At 40.0% G+C, this 16,048-nt stretch overlaps 3 protein-coding genes across 6 annotated transcripts; all 3 read right to left on the bottom strand.

Moving 5' to 3' along the window:
- Nucleotides 1-906: 906 nt before the first annotated feature.
- On the bottom strand, nt 907-3,182 carry LOC115625500 (zinc finger protein 501-like). Its single transcript, XM_030520560.1, has 7 exons — nt 3,073-3,182; nt 2,677-2,812; nt 2,136-2,614; nt 1,970-2,077; nt 1,602-1,907; nt 1,421-1,531; nt 907-1,352 (listed from the first exon to the last, which is right to left on the bottom strand). Exons 2-7 carry the CDS (start codon nt 2,800-2,802, stop codon nt 1,211-1,213), a joined length of 1,272 nt encoding a protein of 423 aa, XP_030376420.1. The 5' UTR covers nt 2,803-2,812; nt 3,073-3,182; the 3' UTR covers nt 907-1,210.
- A 598-nt stretch (nt 3,183-3,780) lies between these two features.
- LOC115625300 (zinc finger protein 84-like) lies at nt 3,781-5,947 on the bottom strand. 4 transcript variants are annotated; one of them, XM_030520318.1, is made up of 8 exons: nt 5,894-5,947; nt 5,618-5,833; nt 5,429-5,564; nt 4,873-5,366; nt 4,707-4,814; nt 4,345-4,644; nt 4,165-4,275; nt 3,781-4,096 (listed from the first exon to the last, which is right to left on the bottom strand). In XM_030520318.1, the coding sequence occupies exons 3-8, from the start codon at nt 5,552-5,554 to the stop codon at nt 3,955-3,957; spliced, it is 1,281 nt and encodes a 426-aa protein (XP_030376178.1). In that variant the 5' UTR covers nt 5,555-5,564; nt 5,618-5,833; nt 5,894-5,947; the 3' UTR covers nt 3,781-3,954. The 4 variants fall into 4 exon arrangements, with proteins under 4 accessions (XP_030376178.1, XP_030376176.1, XP_030376179.1 ...); XM_030520316.1 differs by having other exon boundaries at nt 5,622-5,833; XM_030520319.1 differs by having other exon boundaries at nt 5,790-5,927.
- A 1,670-nt stretch (nt 5,948-7,617) lies between these two features.
- On the bottom strand, nt 7,618-15,981 carry LOC115625233 (zinc finger FYVE domain-containing protein 26 homolog). Its single transcript, XM_030520218.1, has 9 exons — nt 15,967-15,981; nt 15,457-15,806; nt 13,596-15,401; nt 12,210-13,539; nt 10,026-11,743; nt 9,700-9,958; nt 8,530-9,635; nt 8,329-8,456; nt 7,618-8,273 (listed from the first exon to the last, which is right to left on the bottom strand). The coding sequence occupies exons 2-9, from the start codon at nt 15,520-15,522 to the stop codon at nt 7,835-7,837; spliced, it is 6,852 nt and encodes a 2,283-aa protein (XP_030376078.1). The 5' UTR covers nt 15,523-15,806; nt 15,967-15,981; the 3' UTR covers nt 7,618-7,834.
- Nucleotides 15,982-16,048: the final 67 nt, after the last annotated feature.

Here is a 16,048-nt window from a genome sequence, read left to right as displayed (position 1 = left end):
AGTCAAAGCAATTGTTTTAAACCAGAGATAGGCATGTAGCGGCTTTTTGAGCTCCAGGGCTCTTTCCGTTATGTTTTGGTAGTGGCACCAGCCAGACCCATAAGCAACAGATCGATCGCGAGCGAACTTACAAAAACAAAATACATGTAGTTGTCGCCAGCCAGACACACAAGCAGATTGATGCAAAAACAAAATACATGCACATAGTTCGTGTGTCGTTTCTCGATTTTCAGTAGCATTTTTTCTCAGAACTCGACCGGTGATTTTTGGTGTAGATGTTGTAGGGCTCTCGATCTGAAATTTCGTGCCCACCGCTGTTTTAAGCCATGGTCCAGAAATACTATTATGACCACTTTGTTTTTGATTCAACTTAATCAAATCTGTAACAGTATACGGAAATTGCTTTGATATTGTTGAAAAGCCTTTCATTGGTGACTGACTTTAATAGTTTAAATTAATGAAACAACTAAACGCAGAAACGTACTAAAACACGTACATATGTATGTACGAATGGATGTTAAATCTTAGCAACTAGATGAATAGCCGCAAAAAAATCAGTCCCTTTAAAAACCTAGAACAAAATCTTTGTTTTAACTCTACCGTAATTTCCGCAGCCCTTCATGTATGTATGTATGTATGTATGTATACATATGTATGTATTTAAAAATTTTTAAATTTACAAAATATACTTGGATTTGGGACTATGTATATTGATATACATACATATGTATGTATTGAACTATGAGAAAAGCGTTTGAGTTGGGTCCGGCTAATATACATATGTATGTACATACGCATATCATGTAGCTGCCATTTGCGAAATGTTTCTATGTAAATTAAAGGCAGAGAAGTACATTTCCAATGGTACATAAGCCTCGGAGATCGGAGCTATGGTACGTTCTTGCTTTTTCATGCATTATTCTTTGGTTTATACTTAGCATATACATAATTAAATCTATATTCATGTTCTTTTTCATTTAATTTTTTGGACGGTGAAATAATAATTTTTATTTCATGTAGCTGCCATTTGCGAAATGTTTCTATGTAAATTAAAGGCAGAGAAGTACATTTCCAATGGTACATAAGCCGCGGAGATCGGAACTATGGTACGTTCTTGCTTTTTCATGCATTATTCTTTGGTTTATACTTAACATATACATAATTAAATCTATATTCATGTTCTTTTTCATTTAATTTTTTGGACGAGATCTTATTTATTTTGAGGCTTGACTGTGGACAGTAAAGCTTCGTTTCCGGAATGAGCCATTTTCTCCTTAATTTTATGACTTTGTCCGCGTTCATGTCTTTCTAAATGTTGTTTCCGGCGGAACGAAAAGTTACACATTTCGCATCTGAAATTGTTTAATAAAACATAAAAATGAATAGAATAGAACTATTATAGTTATTGGTAAAAAACTACTTGTATGGTCGCTTTCCTGTATGCACCTTATGGTGCTCTGTACGGCTTCCTTGGTATCTAAATCTCTTTTCGCAATACAAACATTTGTAGGGAAGCTCCTCAGCGTGTTTTCTGAAAGATACAAATTTTTTTTAGAGTTTTCAGACCCTAAAAATTATGAATTTTCCTGATTATAGCTTACCTTTCGTGATCACATCTCATCATACTAGTTTTAAATTCCATATTACAACCTTCAAGCCGACAAACAAACGGTAGTTCACCCTCATGTTCTGCGCGTATGTGGAATTGAACCAAGCTCTTTTTATAAAATTTACGGTCGCATATTTCGCACGCGAACCGTTCAGCATTCTCTGATTGTGGGTCCTTCTTTGAGGAAGTAGGTTTAGCATTTGCGTATTTTATTTCAAACTCCTTGAGTTTTTGTTGTCTGCATTTGTGTCTTTGTAAATGGTCTCGCCGCTTAAACGACTTAAAGCAAGACTCGCACCTTCGAAATATAACCAAACAAAGTAACAACGAACCATATTTATAAATAATCCAGCTACATACATATACGGCCGCTCTCCTGTATGCACTCTATGGTGGGCGACACGATGAGCATTATGGATAAACCTCTTTTCACAGTAGAAACATTTATAGCGACGTTCTGAATCAGGTCTGCGTAGAATATTGTGATCTTAAGAACTTTTTTTTTTTAATTACGGTAAACACTTACTTCTCATGAGTACATTGCATATTGCAGTCTTCATGTTGGCACAATTCCGGATTCGCACCCTCATGATCCGTACTAATATGCAACAGGAGCAAATCCTTTTCATCAAATTTGCGCTCACATAATTCACATGTAAATTGTTTATTCTTATCAGGTCTACGCTTTGACTTTTTGCTTTGGAACGCTTTTGTCCACTTTTTACTTTCATAGGTTTTGAGAATGGTACGCATAGAAGGGTCGTCACTTATATTTTCCTCCTCTGACGTCGCCTCGTCGTCCGATGAGGTTAAGATTTCTCCTTTATATGGGCGAGCTCTTCCACTGCTCTCATCCGCTTGAAGCTCGCAAAAAAAAAAGTTATTCGTGTACCCAGACAAAAGAACTTGTGTACTGATGCATCGTTCACGAAAGGCAGCCGCTTGGTCCAAATCAAAGGAGCACGATATGCAAATATGTTGTGGCATATTGGGTAGATCCTCGAGCTGGAAACACAAAATCTTGTTTATTAACACATGTACATACATGCATATCACACAAAGCTTACCCATACACCTGTAAGCAATTCGATGCGTTGTCGCATAAATGTAGTTTCTTTTATAAACAAGCTGTAGGCGCTGCCATCGTCTGGTAAGTATATGCCGCATATTCTACACATAGGCTGGGAAGCCATTATTCATATTCTGTTTAGAAATAAGCAAATATGTTACTCATATACATATGTACATACATAAATAAACAAACAAAACCAGAACAAACATATACATATGTACAAACATTGTGAACTGTAGCTTCACAAGATATTCAGAATAAAAATTTGGGTTATTGGTAGCGATTCAAAATTTACTGGGTAAATATTTTACGATTTGATGGCCATTTTTCTACACTTACGGGCAGAACTCACCGAACTCTACTTTCAATCAGCATGGGGGCACACTCTTACCAAAAAAGGGAAATCCAGCTCTTTTTAAAGTTGTTTGCGATATGCTTTCATGAATAAATCCGTCACCAAGGATAATAATATATGTATATGCATATATATTTAAAAGGTACCTAGCCGAATATTAAACAATCAATCGAGTGTGGTTCCGCGAAACACAAATTAAGTGAAAATGTAAGTTCTAAATGACAATAGCTACTTTTTGTATCGATAGAGGTAGTTTATCGATTTTTGCTTTACCAAGGATGGACTGCGCAGCCAAAAACGTTAATAGTTTGGAATACTTCACTGACAAGATTTCAAATGTCCGTTTTTAGCTATACCCAATTTATTTTCTATTTAAAGTATGCTGACGATGGAATTTATATATACGTACATATGTATGTATATGATTCCTCGTTTGTTGAGTACGTATTTATGGAGTTAAAGCTTAATTTGGCAATTTGACCAAAAAAACATTTAAAAATGGGAAAAATTAATCGTTATTTTATATTTAAAGTTGATTTCGTTTTGACGAATTGTATTTTTCCGAAAAAGAATATATATATAATTTTTTAAATTTACAATATATACTTTGATATATTAAACGATGAGAAAAGCTTTTGAGTTGGATCGGACTAATATATGTACATATGTATGTATATATGTACATAAGCATATTATGCAGCTGCCATTTGTGAAAAGTTTCTATGTAAATTAAAGGCAGAAAAATACATTTCCAATGGTACATAAGCCTCGGAGATCGGAGCTATCGTACGTACTTGCTTTTTCATGTATTTATTCTTTGGTGTATACTTAACATATACATAATTAAATCTATATTCATGTTCTTTTTCATTTCATTTTTTGGACGGCGAAATAATAATAATTTTTATTTCCGAGATCTTATTTATTTTGAGGCTTGACTGTGGACAGAAAAGCTTCGCGTCCGGAATGAGCCATTTTCACTTTAACTTTATGACTTTGTCCGCGCTCATGTCTTTCTAAATTTTGTTTCCGTCGGAACGAAAAGTTACATATTTCGCATCTAAAATTGTTTAATAAAACATAAAAATTAATAGAATAGAACTATTATAGTTATCGGTAAAAAACTACCTGTATGCTCGCTTTCCTGTATGCACCTTATGGTGCTCTGTACGGCCTCCTTGGTATCTAAATCTCTTTTCGCAATACAAACATTTGTAGGGAAGCTCCTCAGTGTGTTTTCTGAAGGATACAATTTTTTTTAGCGTTTTCAGACTCTAAAAATTACGAATTTTTTGGATTATAGCTTACCTTTCGTGATCACATCTCATCATACTAGTTTTAAATTTCATATTACAACCTTCAATCCGACAAACAAACGGTAGTTCACCCTCATGTTCTGTGCGTATGTGGAATTGAACCAAGCTCTTTTTATAAAATTTACGATCGCATTTTTCGCACGCGAACCGTTCAGCATTCTCTGATTGCGGGTCCTTCTTTTTAGGATTAGCATTTGCGTATTTTATTTCAAACTCCTTGAGTTTTTGTTGTCTGCATTTGTGTCTTTGTAAATGGTCTCGCCGCTTAAACGACTTAAAGCAAGTCTCGCACCTTCAAAATATAACTAAACAAAGTAACAACGAACCATATTTATAAATGTTCCAGCAACATACATATACGGCCGCTCTCCTGTATGCACTCTATGGTGGACGACACGATGAGCATTATGGATAAACCTCTTTTCACAGTAGAAACATTTATAGCGACGTTCTGAATCAGGTCTGCGTAGAATATTGTGATCTTAAGAACTTTTTTTTTAAAATTACGGTAAACACTTACTTCTCATGAGTACATTGCATATTGCAGTCTTCATGTTGGCACAATTCCGGCTTCGCGCCCTCATGATCCGTACTAATATGCAATAGAAGCAAATCTTTTTCATCAAATTTGCGCTCACATAATTCACATGTAAATTGTTTATTCTTATCAGGTCTACGTTTAGACTTTTTGCTTTGGCACGCTTTTATCCACTTTTTACTTTCATAGGTTTTGAGAATGGCACGCATAGAAGGGTCGTCACTTATATTTTCCTCCTCTGACGTCGCGTCGTCGTCCTCTTCTTCCGATGATGTTAAGATTTCTCCTTTATATGGGCGAGCTTTTCCACTTTTTCTGCTTTCATCCGCTTGTAGCTCGCAAAAAAATACGTTATTCGTGTACCCAGACAACAGAACTTGTGTACTGATGCATCGTTCACGAAAGGCAGCCGCTTGGTCCAAATCAAAGGAGCACGATATGCAAATATGTTGTGGCATATTGGGTAGATCCTCGAGCTGGAAACACAAAATCTTGTTTATTAACACATGTACATACATGCATATCACACAAAGCTTACCCATACACCTGTAAGCAATTCGATGCGTTGTCGCATAAAAGTAGTGTCTTTTATAAACAAGCTGCAGGCGCTGCCATCGTCTGGTAAACATATGGCGCATATTCTACACATAGGCTGGGAGGCCATTATTCAGATTCTGTTCAGAAATAAATAAACAAACAAAACCAGAACAAACATATACATACATACATACATATGTACAAACACTGTGGACTGTATCTCCAGAATCCAAATTTGAGTTTTTGGGTAGCGATTCAAAATTTACTGGGTAAATATTTTACGATTTGATGGCCATTTTTCCAAACTTACGGGCAGAACTCACCGAACTCTACTTTTAATCAGCATGGGGGCACACTCTTACCAAAAAAAGGAGATCCAGCTCTTCTTACAGTTGTTTGCGATATGCTTTTATGAATAAATCCGTCACCAAGGATATTAATATATGCATATATATTTAAAAAGTACCTGGCGGAATATTAAACAAGCAAACGAGTGTGGTTCCGCGAAACACAAATTAAGTGAAAATGTAAGTGCTAAATGACAAGAGCTAATTTTTGTATCGATAGAGGTAATTTATCGATTTTTGCTTCCCCAGGGATGGACTGCGCAGCCAAAAACGTTAATAGTTTGGAATATTTCACTGACCAGATTTCAAATGATTTAAAGCATGCAGACGATGGAATTTATTGCAGGTCCTTCTTATTAGTAAATGTATTGACTTTCCATTTGTTTGATTTATTTTTTATCTTAAATATTAATATTTCTTTATATTTATGTTAACGATAAAATGTTGATTTCAAAATGTCGTCATATACTCGTACATATATGATGCCTCGTTTGTTGAGTACGTATTTCTGGAGTTAAAGCCTAATTTCACAATTTGACCAAACAAAAATTTAAAAATGGGAAAAAGTAATCTTTATTTTCTGCAGATTCAGCGGCTTTCCTAATAATAACAACAAAATAATATCATATTTATAGTTGATTTCGTTTTTATTTTTGTATAATTGTATTTTTCGCCTTTCGAAGATTTATCTTGTGTACGTTCTTTATTGCTGCAAAATCTTAAAACGTGCCTTTTTAACATGCTTAGATATCACCAAACTGTTTGTGTAAAGATCTAAATACCAATTTATACTAGTGTTATCGAGAAATTTATATGTAACGGAAGATAGTTATTTTATTTGTGTTGTAATTGAATTATGGTCCCACAGTGTCATGTCGTGTCATGGCTGGTCGTCAAAAACACAAAATTGAAACTCGCGGAAACTTACTGAAATTTATTTGTATTTTAATTTAAAACGGTCATTTAATCTCATATACTCAATAAAACTATCCAAAATGTCATTATCATTAAAATTAAAACAAAATCATAGCCAAGTCTGTTCATTAAATTTTAGGGCCAAGCGTTAATAACTGGGTCTTTGGAAAAATAGCTGCATCCATCTCACTTTTGCAACTTAGTTGATCAAGCTTCTACTTTGCATCAAAATAACAAACACATTTGCTGTAGTTTAATAAATTATGCAATCAGTACAATATTGACTTCATAATTAAAGAAAAATATATTTTTCTAATGGAAAGCCCAAGCTGTGTATTAAACATACGCCTAAAAATTGAAAGCTGGGACAACATCTTGTTTTAATGGTATTCTCATACGAAAATAACTCCTGAAAATCATAAGTTTTTAGCTCAGGAACAATACTGCGTGTGAAAACAGTTGAGATGTTGTTCAAATTCGTTAAAAGATATACCAATAAGGTCCACCGTCTTTATTAAAATAAATACCCTGTAGGTGCAGGCTATAATAACAAACAATAAATATAAATAAAACGATAACTTTCGCAACATGTCAAAATCTTGTGAAAGTGAAGTTCTAAATGTTAATATTCCTATTGGTATCTGAAATGTTGTGTTGTTTATCATTCGGACAAAATGATATCAAATATTTTGTAAATTGCAGTCATTCTTTCGCAACCAAGAGAACATCAGTGTAGAGCTTTAAAGAGTTAGTAATATATGATATCTAAAACTGCTATTTTCTCCAATAAAATGTATCCATTTAGCTTTTCATTCTGTTTTGACTAAGATGAAAGAGCAGACAAATAACCGCTATTTCATATTAGAAACTTTCATTGTTTACTCAAATAAAACCAAATTAAAATGAACATAAACAAAATCACTGAGATTGGTTTGTAAAACTGTTTAATAAACTTGGGTACATATGTATAATAAACTGGAAATACACATTTTAAATATAATTTGGTACAATTTGAGAACTTTTTACCATAGAACACGAAATACTTGCTGTCTTTTACAGCTTAAAGGATTAAAATAAATATTAAGCTAAAAAATTGATATAACAAATACAGTTGAATATATTGTTGCCAAATCGAAAATAAATTATCACAGTGGCGTTGGTGCCATTGGCTTTGAATGAATATTCAGTTTCTTTTCACATAGTTTCTTGATGTGTATCTGATTTGTAAGCTCAGCTTGGCGTAAAATCTTGCGTATATCTGCCAAGCGGTCGTATTTATTGGCCAGTAAATAGGCCGACTTCAATTGGCCAATGAAAATGTGAGATGAAATACGCAACTCCACGTTGCTAATACGCTTGGCCAAGCTATCCAATAGCTGCTTAGTCTCTGGCTCGTGGCATTGCACAGCGGCATTGATTGCAATCGAGAGCAGTTCATCAGTATCGGAGCTACTGCTTCCGCCATTGTTGCTGGCAATGCAATTTAGCAGTCTATCCACCTCCGCTAGACGTTTATTGCGTGCCAAATACTTTGCCGTGGCTCCAAAAACTTTCATGGGCGCCAGCTTGTAGTCTTGTATAATGCTGAGGAAAGAATATTAGATTAGCAACTCTTATAGTGCCTTCAAAAACAACCTACCTGTAAGCCAGACCGAAGCCCACATCTATATTCTTACCGCACAGAAGTACTAGAATGCAGAGCTGAATTTTGTCAGCAGGTCCTTCAAAAAGAGTCGGAAGTGAGGCTCGATGTGAGTCCAACCGGATCTGTAAAATAAATGTATATACATACATATGTATGTCGATAAAGTATTTCCTTGTGAATTAAACGATTACTTGCCTGCTTCAGGATCTGCTGGGTAATAAGTGCATCGTTAGATGGGGGGGATTCCTTTTCGCATTTGGCGAGGAACTTAGCCACCTCCATTTGAAGCCGTATGGTATTAATATGGCTATTAAGAGCACGTGCGTCCATCTGCATGGCAAAACACGCCCCTGTCGTTGAACCCACGCTCACCGTGCTCGTTCTTCTAGCCGGCTGTTGCTCCCGCTGCAGTACGTCCCACTGGCTGGCGTCCAATTCACTCTGCAAATGCATGTGCGCTGACCTTAAATGCTCGGCATTAGCGTGCAACTTTTGGAAGCTGTCACAATTGAGGGCATAGAACTTCACGCAAGTCATGCTGGCGCGAATGGGATCTTTCAGCAATAGTTGCAATTGATATAACGAATTCAATTGCTGCTGCTGCTCCAAATGCCTACAGGTTTGCAGCAAAGGCAGACGCCACGAACTGAGCTTCACATCGTCCAGTTGTTGCATTTCTTCAATCAGTACGGGCAGTTGACCGATGGCAAGGCTGGGTTGAAAAATCTGCTGTATAAAGTGATCCGTTTCCAGTTTCTCATGTTGCAAGTATTTCAAAGCCGCCCGCAGCTCGTTTTGCTGCATAAGTAATTGCAAAATGTCCGCATGGGAGCCATAGGTCAGCACATAGTGTAAGGATTCTTCAAATCTGCGCGATTGCCGACGATTTGCCTCATCACAGATTCCATTATGTTCGCCATAATTTCCTTTGGCGATCTGCTTCAAGCTGGCCAAAGCATTCATCACATTGAGCGCCGGTTCGTGTAGTGGCGTTCGGGGCACATGGGGTTCCTTGCGACGGGAAAAGAGCGAAGCAAGCGAAGTATTTGAGTTACGCACCAACGAGGCACGTTTTAGAGTTTCCGGCTGTTGCTGGATATGAGGCAACGGTATCGACGCAATGAGTTTCAGGACCTCCTGCAGCAGGGCGGGTCCACGTTGCGGCCGTTTAATTGGGGGTGGCTCGGCATCTGTTGATTTCAGATCATTCCCCACATTATTGGAAAATATATGCTTGCATATGTCACTGTTTAACTGCTCGTTGGAGACTCGTGTCATACAGTGAGCAAACTTCTCCCGTGCTGTAATAGAAGGGGAATACAAATTAAAAAAAAAAAACAGACACAGCTCTAGCGAACGAATTACCTGCATCATAGCATCCGGCTCGCAAACAAGCCATGCCATGTGCTGCCATTACACCTGTTGTGGCGAATCCAAATTTTAAATGAACTTCCAGAGCGAGGGACCAATGTTCCGCCTCCACAAGAGCATCGGCCAGCTTTCGCAGATTCTGATCGCTGAGAGGTCCAGGAGGAATGAGGGATTCACAGCCTTGCTGTACCACAGCCATCACAATTTCCGAGTGCTCACGTATGTTGTCCAGATCTCCAGGTGCACCACGAACCTGCAAAAGAAATAAAAATATTATATACTATGGAATCACATAGAATCACATAAATAGTATTGTCTACCTTTGCGGCCAACGCTAGCACATTCATCATTTTCGCCACCAGGTCATAGTCCACTTCCGGATTGGGCACAATGAGCTTCTCCAGCTTGCGGCAATGGAATAACAAGAATTCGACGCATTGCAATTGACTCTGATGATGGTTGAGTATGGACAAGCTCAGAGCCACACTGGGTGCATGCTCATAGCAAAATTCTTCACGTAGCAACTTGTCGTGGGTGATGATGCCACTCAGTCTCCATTTATATGCGTTCACGGCGCTGCGACGCAAGGGAAAGCTCGTTCCCAGGGCAGGAACTTCTTCATTTGAAACTGGCGGCTGCAGCTCGGAAGCACAACGCTCCATGCATTCATTGCACACTCGCACCTCCAGCTCACCGTAAAGCTCGGTTATCTTCATGCGCTGCGTGGAGCAGGCATAACAGACGACGCGTCCACAGCGCCGGCAATGGTGACGTCGCATCAGCATTGTGAAGGCTGCGCGCTTACAACACATGCAATGGGAGGCCTCCTCATCCCTCACCCAATGCTCTCGGCTGGGCGCTTGTTTTGGTATTTGAAAGGCTCCACAGAGCGAGTCCAATGAGTTCTGTAGGTCGGTGCTGATGGAACTTTGCTCCGAATGCACGTCGGCAATGTGATAGTCCAAGGCCTTGCTGGCATAGATGCGCAGCAGTAGATCGAAGCAATCATTGCCAACGATGTGATCTTGCTGGTACAAATTGAAGTTCAGTAGAATAAAGGTCTCCGATTTGGTGTGACCCAGCTGGAAGCGCACCTTCTGTGAAACGCCTGCTTTACCAATTGGAGTTCCAGTTCTTCCAACACCTCCGCTTTTATCATCGGTTGCTTGCACATCATAGTTATGTCCACGTTTGTCAAAACAGTAAGGACACAGCTCGCCTGCGGGAATCTTCTGCAGCGCCGTTCTAGCCGCTGGCATCACCTTGGCCAATAGTTCAAATTTGGCATTCAGAAGGAGTTGCTCGATAATGAGCAAAGGATAACGCAGCAGGTGCCAAAAGTGTTGGCGCTCAGTAGCGCCCAATTGACGACACACCATCAAGGAAACCCTATAGTTCCTATAAACACGCGCATTACGCGCATTCGCCACCAGGAAATTTATCACCCATTCCATTAGTTCAAGGGAACGCAGCTTATCCTTATGCGTGTCCAAAAAATTAACAAGCGCTGTAGCCGGAAACAGCTCTATTATACGCAATAAATGCTCATCCACATCATCGAGCACCTCGAGCAGAGAATCCAATAGAGTAAGCAGAAAAGTGCGCTGCTGCGCCGCATAAGCGGTGGTTAGTTGAACCACCTGACACCATTGGTGGCACAGTTCAAAAAGCTGTCTTTGCAGCAGCTGCTCGAATATCACATTCGGTGTCTTGCGTCCAAAATCGTAAGCCTGGGGCCAAGTCTCAAATTCCAGCACCGTAGAAACGCGTGCATAGATCGTTATATCGGACAACGTGTGCTCCAATTGCTTCCTCAGAGAGTTGGGTATAGATTGTGATGCCTGTCGATGCTGCAAAGTACGCTCGATCAGCTCCTTTGCCAAATTTGTAGTCGGAATTTTCGTGAAGTGCTCTTGCAATAGTCGCGCCCTCAGTACAATGTCGCTCATGTGTGTGACTAGCGTTATGTTTCTTCCATCCATTTCAATTAGTTTCCCTATCAAGCCATCGATGCGCTCCTCTCGCACCTTAAAAGATTCTGCAAAGACAAGTATTTAGAAGGATATTTTCGAGTTGAAACAACAGAAACCTTGGCTCAGGGTCATTAAAAGTTATCTTTTGCAAGAGTTCCTTTGATTTTCAGAGAAGCTAACGGCCCCATTTTCAACATTAATAAAAAAAATAAAATAAACTCGTCTTGTCTGGATATTAGGAGAGTCTACATAGCAAGTTTGGTGAATGTGGACTCAACCGTCTCCGAAACCCAGGCGTTCATCCAGACAGACATGTATGTATATCTACATACATATATACATATGTAACTATACTAAGCTTCCATCTCCCTGTTACATACTAGAGCAAGCAATTTTCAAAAACAAATTCGTTTATCTAAATTAAAACAATTTACCAAATTTGATTTCACACATCTAATCGATTTCGAAAACGGTTATAAGCCTAAATATATTCCACTTCCACGTACAATATTATTATCGTATAACACTCACCTGTTGTACCGCTGATGCCAAGCAATTGAATTTGCAACTGCAAAAGGGGGGACTCCACCAAATGCTCCAAAGCGGTACTGTCCAATTTATAGGAATGCAAAGCAGACACCACCCTGTTTCCATTGTACACTTTAGCCAGGGTGTCTATTTCATTTAGTTCAATCAATTCATGTAAATAGGCAAAGTTCAGGCCGGACTCTGGTGGTACGACTGAAATGTGTCCCAGCTGAACTGTCTCCAGGAGATGGGCCAATAATTGATTGTGCTGCGACAGATAGTTGTGAATGGACTCCTTCTTTTGTGGTGACACAGAACGTTGGGCAACCATCTGGCCTGCAGCCACACCAGGCATAAGTTGGGGGCAAATGTTTAATGCAATGACATGAACAAGACTCAAATTTAAAGCAGCCACGTTGCTCTCAATTTCTAGGGGTGTCATATCACAGTCGTAGATTAGTTCACCGATCACAATGTAGGGATCATGTTTGAGCAATTGGGTAGTGTGGTACTCCAAATTAGCGTCTCGTAGCTGGAGAAGGCGCGCTAATTGGTGTACATAGTTGCAGAAGCGGGCATAATAATTGTGCCTCGATTTTAGCTGCTGAAAATGAAGGATGTGGGCGCGCAAATCCTGACAATGGGCATAGTCCGCATCTTTTTTGTAATAGACAGCATTGAAGGCCGCCTCTCGTTGCAGCTCCAACGCCAACTGCTGTGGCTTTAAAGTATAGCAGTGCCTGCTTAACAAATCACTTAAAGCTGCTTGTCGACCATCACGTTCCAAGACTCTCATGCATTCACACAGATTCTCCAGCAACGTCATCGCCCCGATTTCCATGGGTAACTGAGTTTTCTGCCCACGCAATGGTTGTGGTTCAGTACTGACATCTTCAGGCTGCTCGCTGGATTGGTGTATTTGCTGTTGCCTTCTTATTACCAGCAGGAGATTAGAGGTTATCTCACGATTGAATCGCAAGTTCACAATTAAATCGGCTATGATGAGAGCATTTAAGTTTCGTTCCTCGTATTGGCGCAGAAACGCGTACTGTGAGTTGCCTGCGTGTCGTTGAAGCAACTGCTTCACTTCTACGCTTTGATGTAGTCGCTGCTCTTGCGCAAAATTCTCCACAACGCTGATAATTTTGGAGAGCTCGAAACCCTTGGCGGCAACAGATTTTATTTGCTCTACGGTAGTGGTGTTGCTGCCTACGCGCTGGTCTTCCAGAGCCATATAGTTGGCATAAATGTTGGAGAGTTTCTCTTTGATTAGTTGTTGCTGCTCCATGAATTGCAAATCACGCTTCAGATGGCTGTGCTCCAGGTGAAATGTCTGCAAGAACAGAAATTATTAAGCAACTACATTGCATTGAAGGGATCATCACTCACCTCTATAATATACTTGACATCGCTAAAGTTCTTTAAAGCCAGAGCTATGATGGCCAACTGCTCAGGCGTGCACAGCATTTTGGGTATTATTGAGCGCTCCGTGAATGGCGGTGTTAACTTTCTATACTTTCCCAGACCATCACTCAAATCCGTACGCATTTTATTGGCACGGGCACGATGCTGCTCCAATGTCAGTCCGCTACCGCCAGCTAGTTCCGTGGATGCTGTTGCTCCACTAAAAGTTGAGGCACGTCTTTGCTTCTTTGACTTGCGCCGAGTCAAACTGGAGGCAAAGTTGAGACGCTCTCCACTCTCATCGTCGCTGGAAGCTTTCTCGCGTGTCTTATTGTGCAGCTGAATTAACTGCAACAGCTGCTCCGGTCCCAAGTAGGAGCCAGCACCTTCTACGCCCTGATTCATTGACTTGGTCAGCGATTTTTCAATCTTTTGCAGTACGCTATACTTCCAGAGTGCCTCATTAATGGCGCCCGAAATGCGTTGAAAGCGAAACTGCGTTTCCTCCGTGGCACATTTGTACTCCTCTGTGTGACGCTTCTTGGTCACAAAACTCTTGAGGTATGTGAAAAGTGCATGTATGGAGGGTGCGCGACAAATGAAGCCATAGCGATGCTTACTATGATTAGCAGCTGTTGCTGCTGGTGGCGTCGCCTCATCGTCTACATATTGCTCATCATCGTCGTCGTCGTCATCGTCGCCATTGCCAGCATTGCTGTTTTTCATATGTCTTGCCTCCAGCTGTTCCCATCGCAGAAAGACCAAATGTAAAATGTCTTCCATAATGGCGCATAGAACCCCAAGAGATCGGAGCTGACGCAGCTGTGTAGACAACTGCAGCAGCGTTTCTCTGGTCGATTCTTGCTCCTCCATTATCACGTCGTATGTATGACAGAGGGCCGTATAGTAGCTTAATGTTTCCAGCTCTTGTGTACGCACACATTTTAATGCAGGCGTCTTTTGCTGCCACTTATATGTGTCTTCGATAAGTTGCATCAGCTGCTTAGTCTCACAGATAATGCCCTGGTCATGGATTAACGTCAATACGCCTGGAGCACGTAACAAAGCCTCAACCCTTAAGGTTTTGTTCACCTGTTCGTGCTGTCGCAGAAATGCCAGCAACAGGGACAAGCGTTGAAAGTCTGCGTAAAAAAAGTGATGTATCTCCTGCAGCTCTGGAGGCACTGCGGACAAATTAAAGGCAGCCAGTGCCTTCTCTATGTAGCCCAATTGGTCGACAGTCTGTCCTCCAAGTGCAAATTCATCCGCCAGCTTCAATATCAACAGGTTATTGCGCAACCCATAATCTTGTATGCAATGAAAATCCTTCAACTGTTTGCACAAGCGCGGCACAAAATGTTCCCGCTCGGTCAACGCCAATTGTAGGACTAGTTGGTGATTGGGCAGTCCATCGTTGCACTGCATCCATAATGCTTGGCGGGATTTACGCAGGAGCTGGTTTAAAAGCTGTTCATCCTGACGGGCCAGCAAGGCCAGCAGCAATTCCTCCCTAGCACCGCAATCCCTTTGTAAGCGATCCAGAAGCTTTTGTTGCAGAGTTAACGCCTCCATTATTTGTTGAGGAAAATTGGCAAGCATGTTGATAAATTGTGGCGACTCATATAATGCGTCATTGTCGAGCATTTCATGGAGCGCAGCGCTAATGACGCGCCCAATATTAAATTTAGCCCGATTATAAAACAAATTTAATATTTGCAGGATCGGATAAGGCGATTGGAGGAGCAGGGCTTGCAAGCGTTCATTGCGACCGTTTGGGCTCTTGAGAAAGGACTGCAGACAGAGATATACAAATTAATAAAGCATCTCTTTAATTATTTGTACAAACCTCTATTAACTCCTGCTGATCCAACGGCATAAGCTGCCGCAGTTCTGGACATGTATCCAGAGCCATTTTATTTTTTGGTCGTAAGCCACCTGTTGCTCTGTGCTCACGATTCAAGCGCTGTTCATCGCTTACTGAATTCGACTTTCAACTTCTAAACCATATATGTGTATATGTATGCATGCATGGAGTATAGGTACGTATTGTAGGTTCTGATTGTATCTCGCCTTTTGTTATCTTTGCAGCTTGAACTCAACTGCTCTGGCTCTGGCAATAATGAACGCAGACGCCTGCATATTATGTATGTACATATGTCTGCTGTTCGCGTTAAGCAAAGCGAAACAAAGCCCACCCTGCTTATAACAATCCAATAACAATACAAATTGATAAACAAAGCGATTATTATGTATTATATATGTATACATTTGTAATTTAATTCAGCCGATAATGTAAATAATAGGAAATTGGAGCACATCTCATATTACATTTGTAAGCACCATAAGTAGTATGTACCTGGAGGCATTACAGTTGTAGTCGTTTTTAACTCTATTATATGAATATATTTTAAACACAATCTAATATTTTCTAAGTAGGG

The sequence above is a fragment of the Scaptodrosophila lebanonensis genome, unplaced genomic scaffold (assembly GCF_003285725.1).
Source record: "Scaptodrosophila lebanonensis strain 11010-0011.00,11010-0021.00 unplaced genomic scaffold, SlebRS2 tig00000072-arrow-pilon, whole genome shotgun sequence".
Classification (NCBI taxonomy): domain Eukaryota; kingdom Metazoa; phylum Arthropoda; class Insecta; order Diptera; family Drosophilidae; genus Scaptodrosophila; species Scaptodrosophila lebanonensis.
Note: the sequence above shows the minus strand (reverse complement) of the source record. Positions and strands in the feature narration are given on the sequence as shown.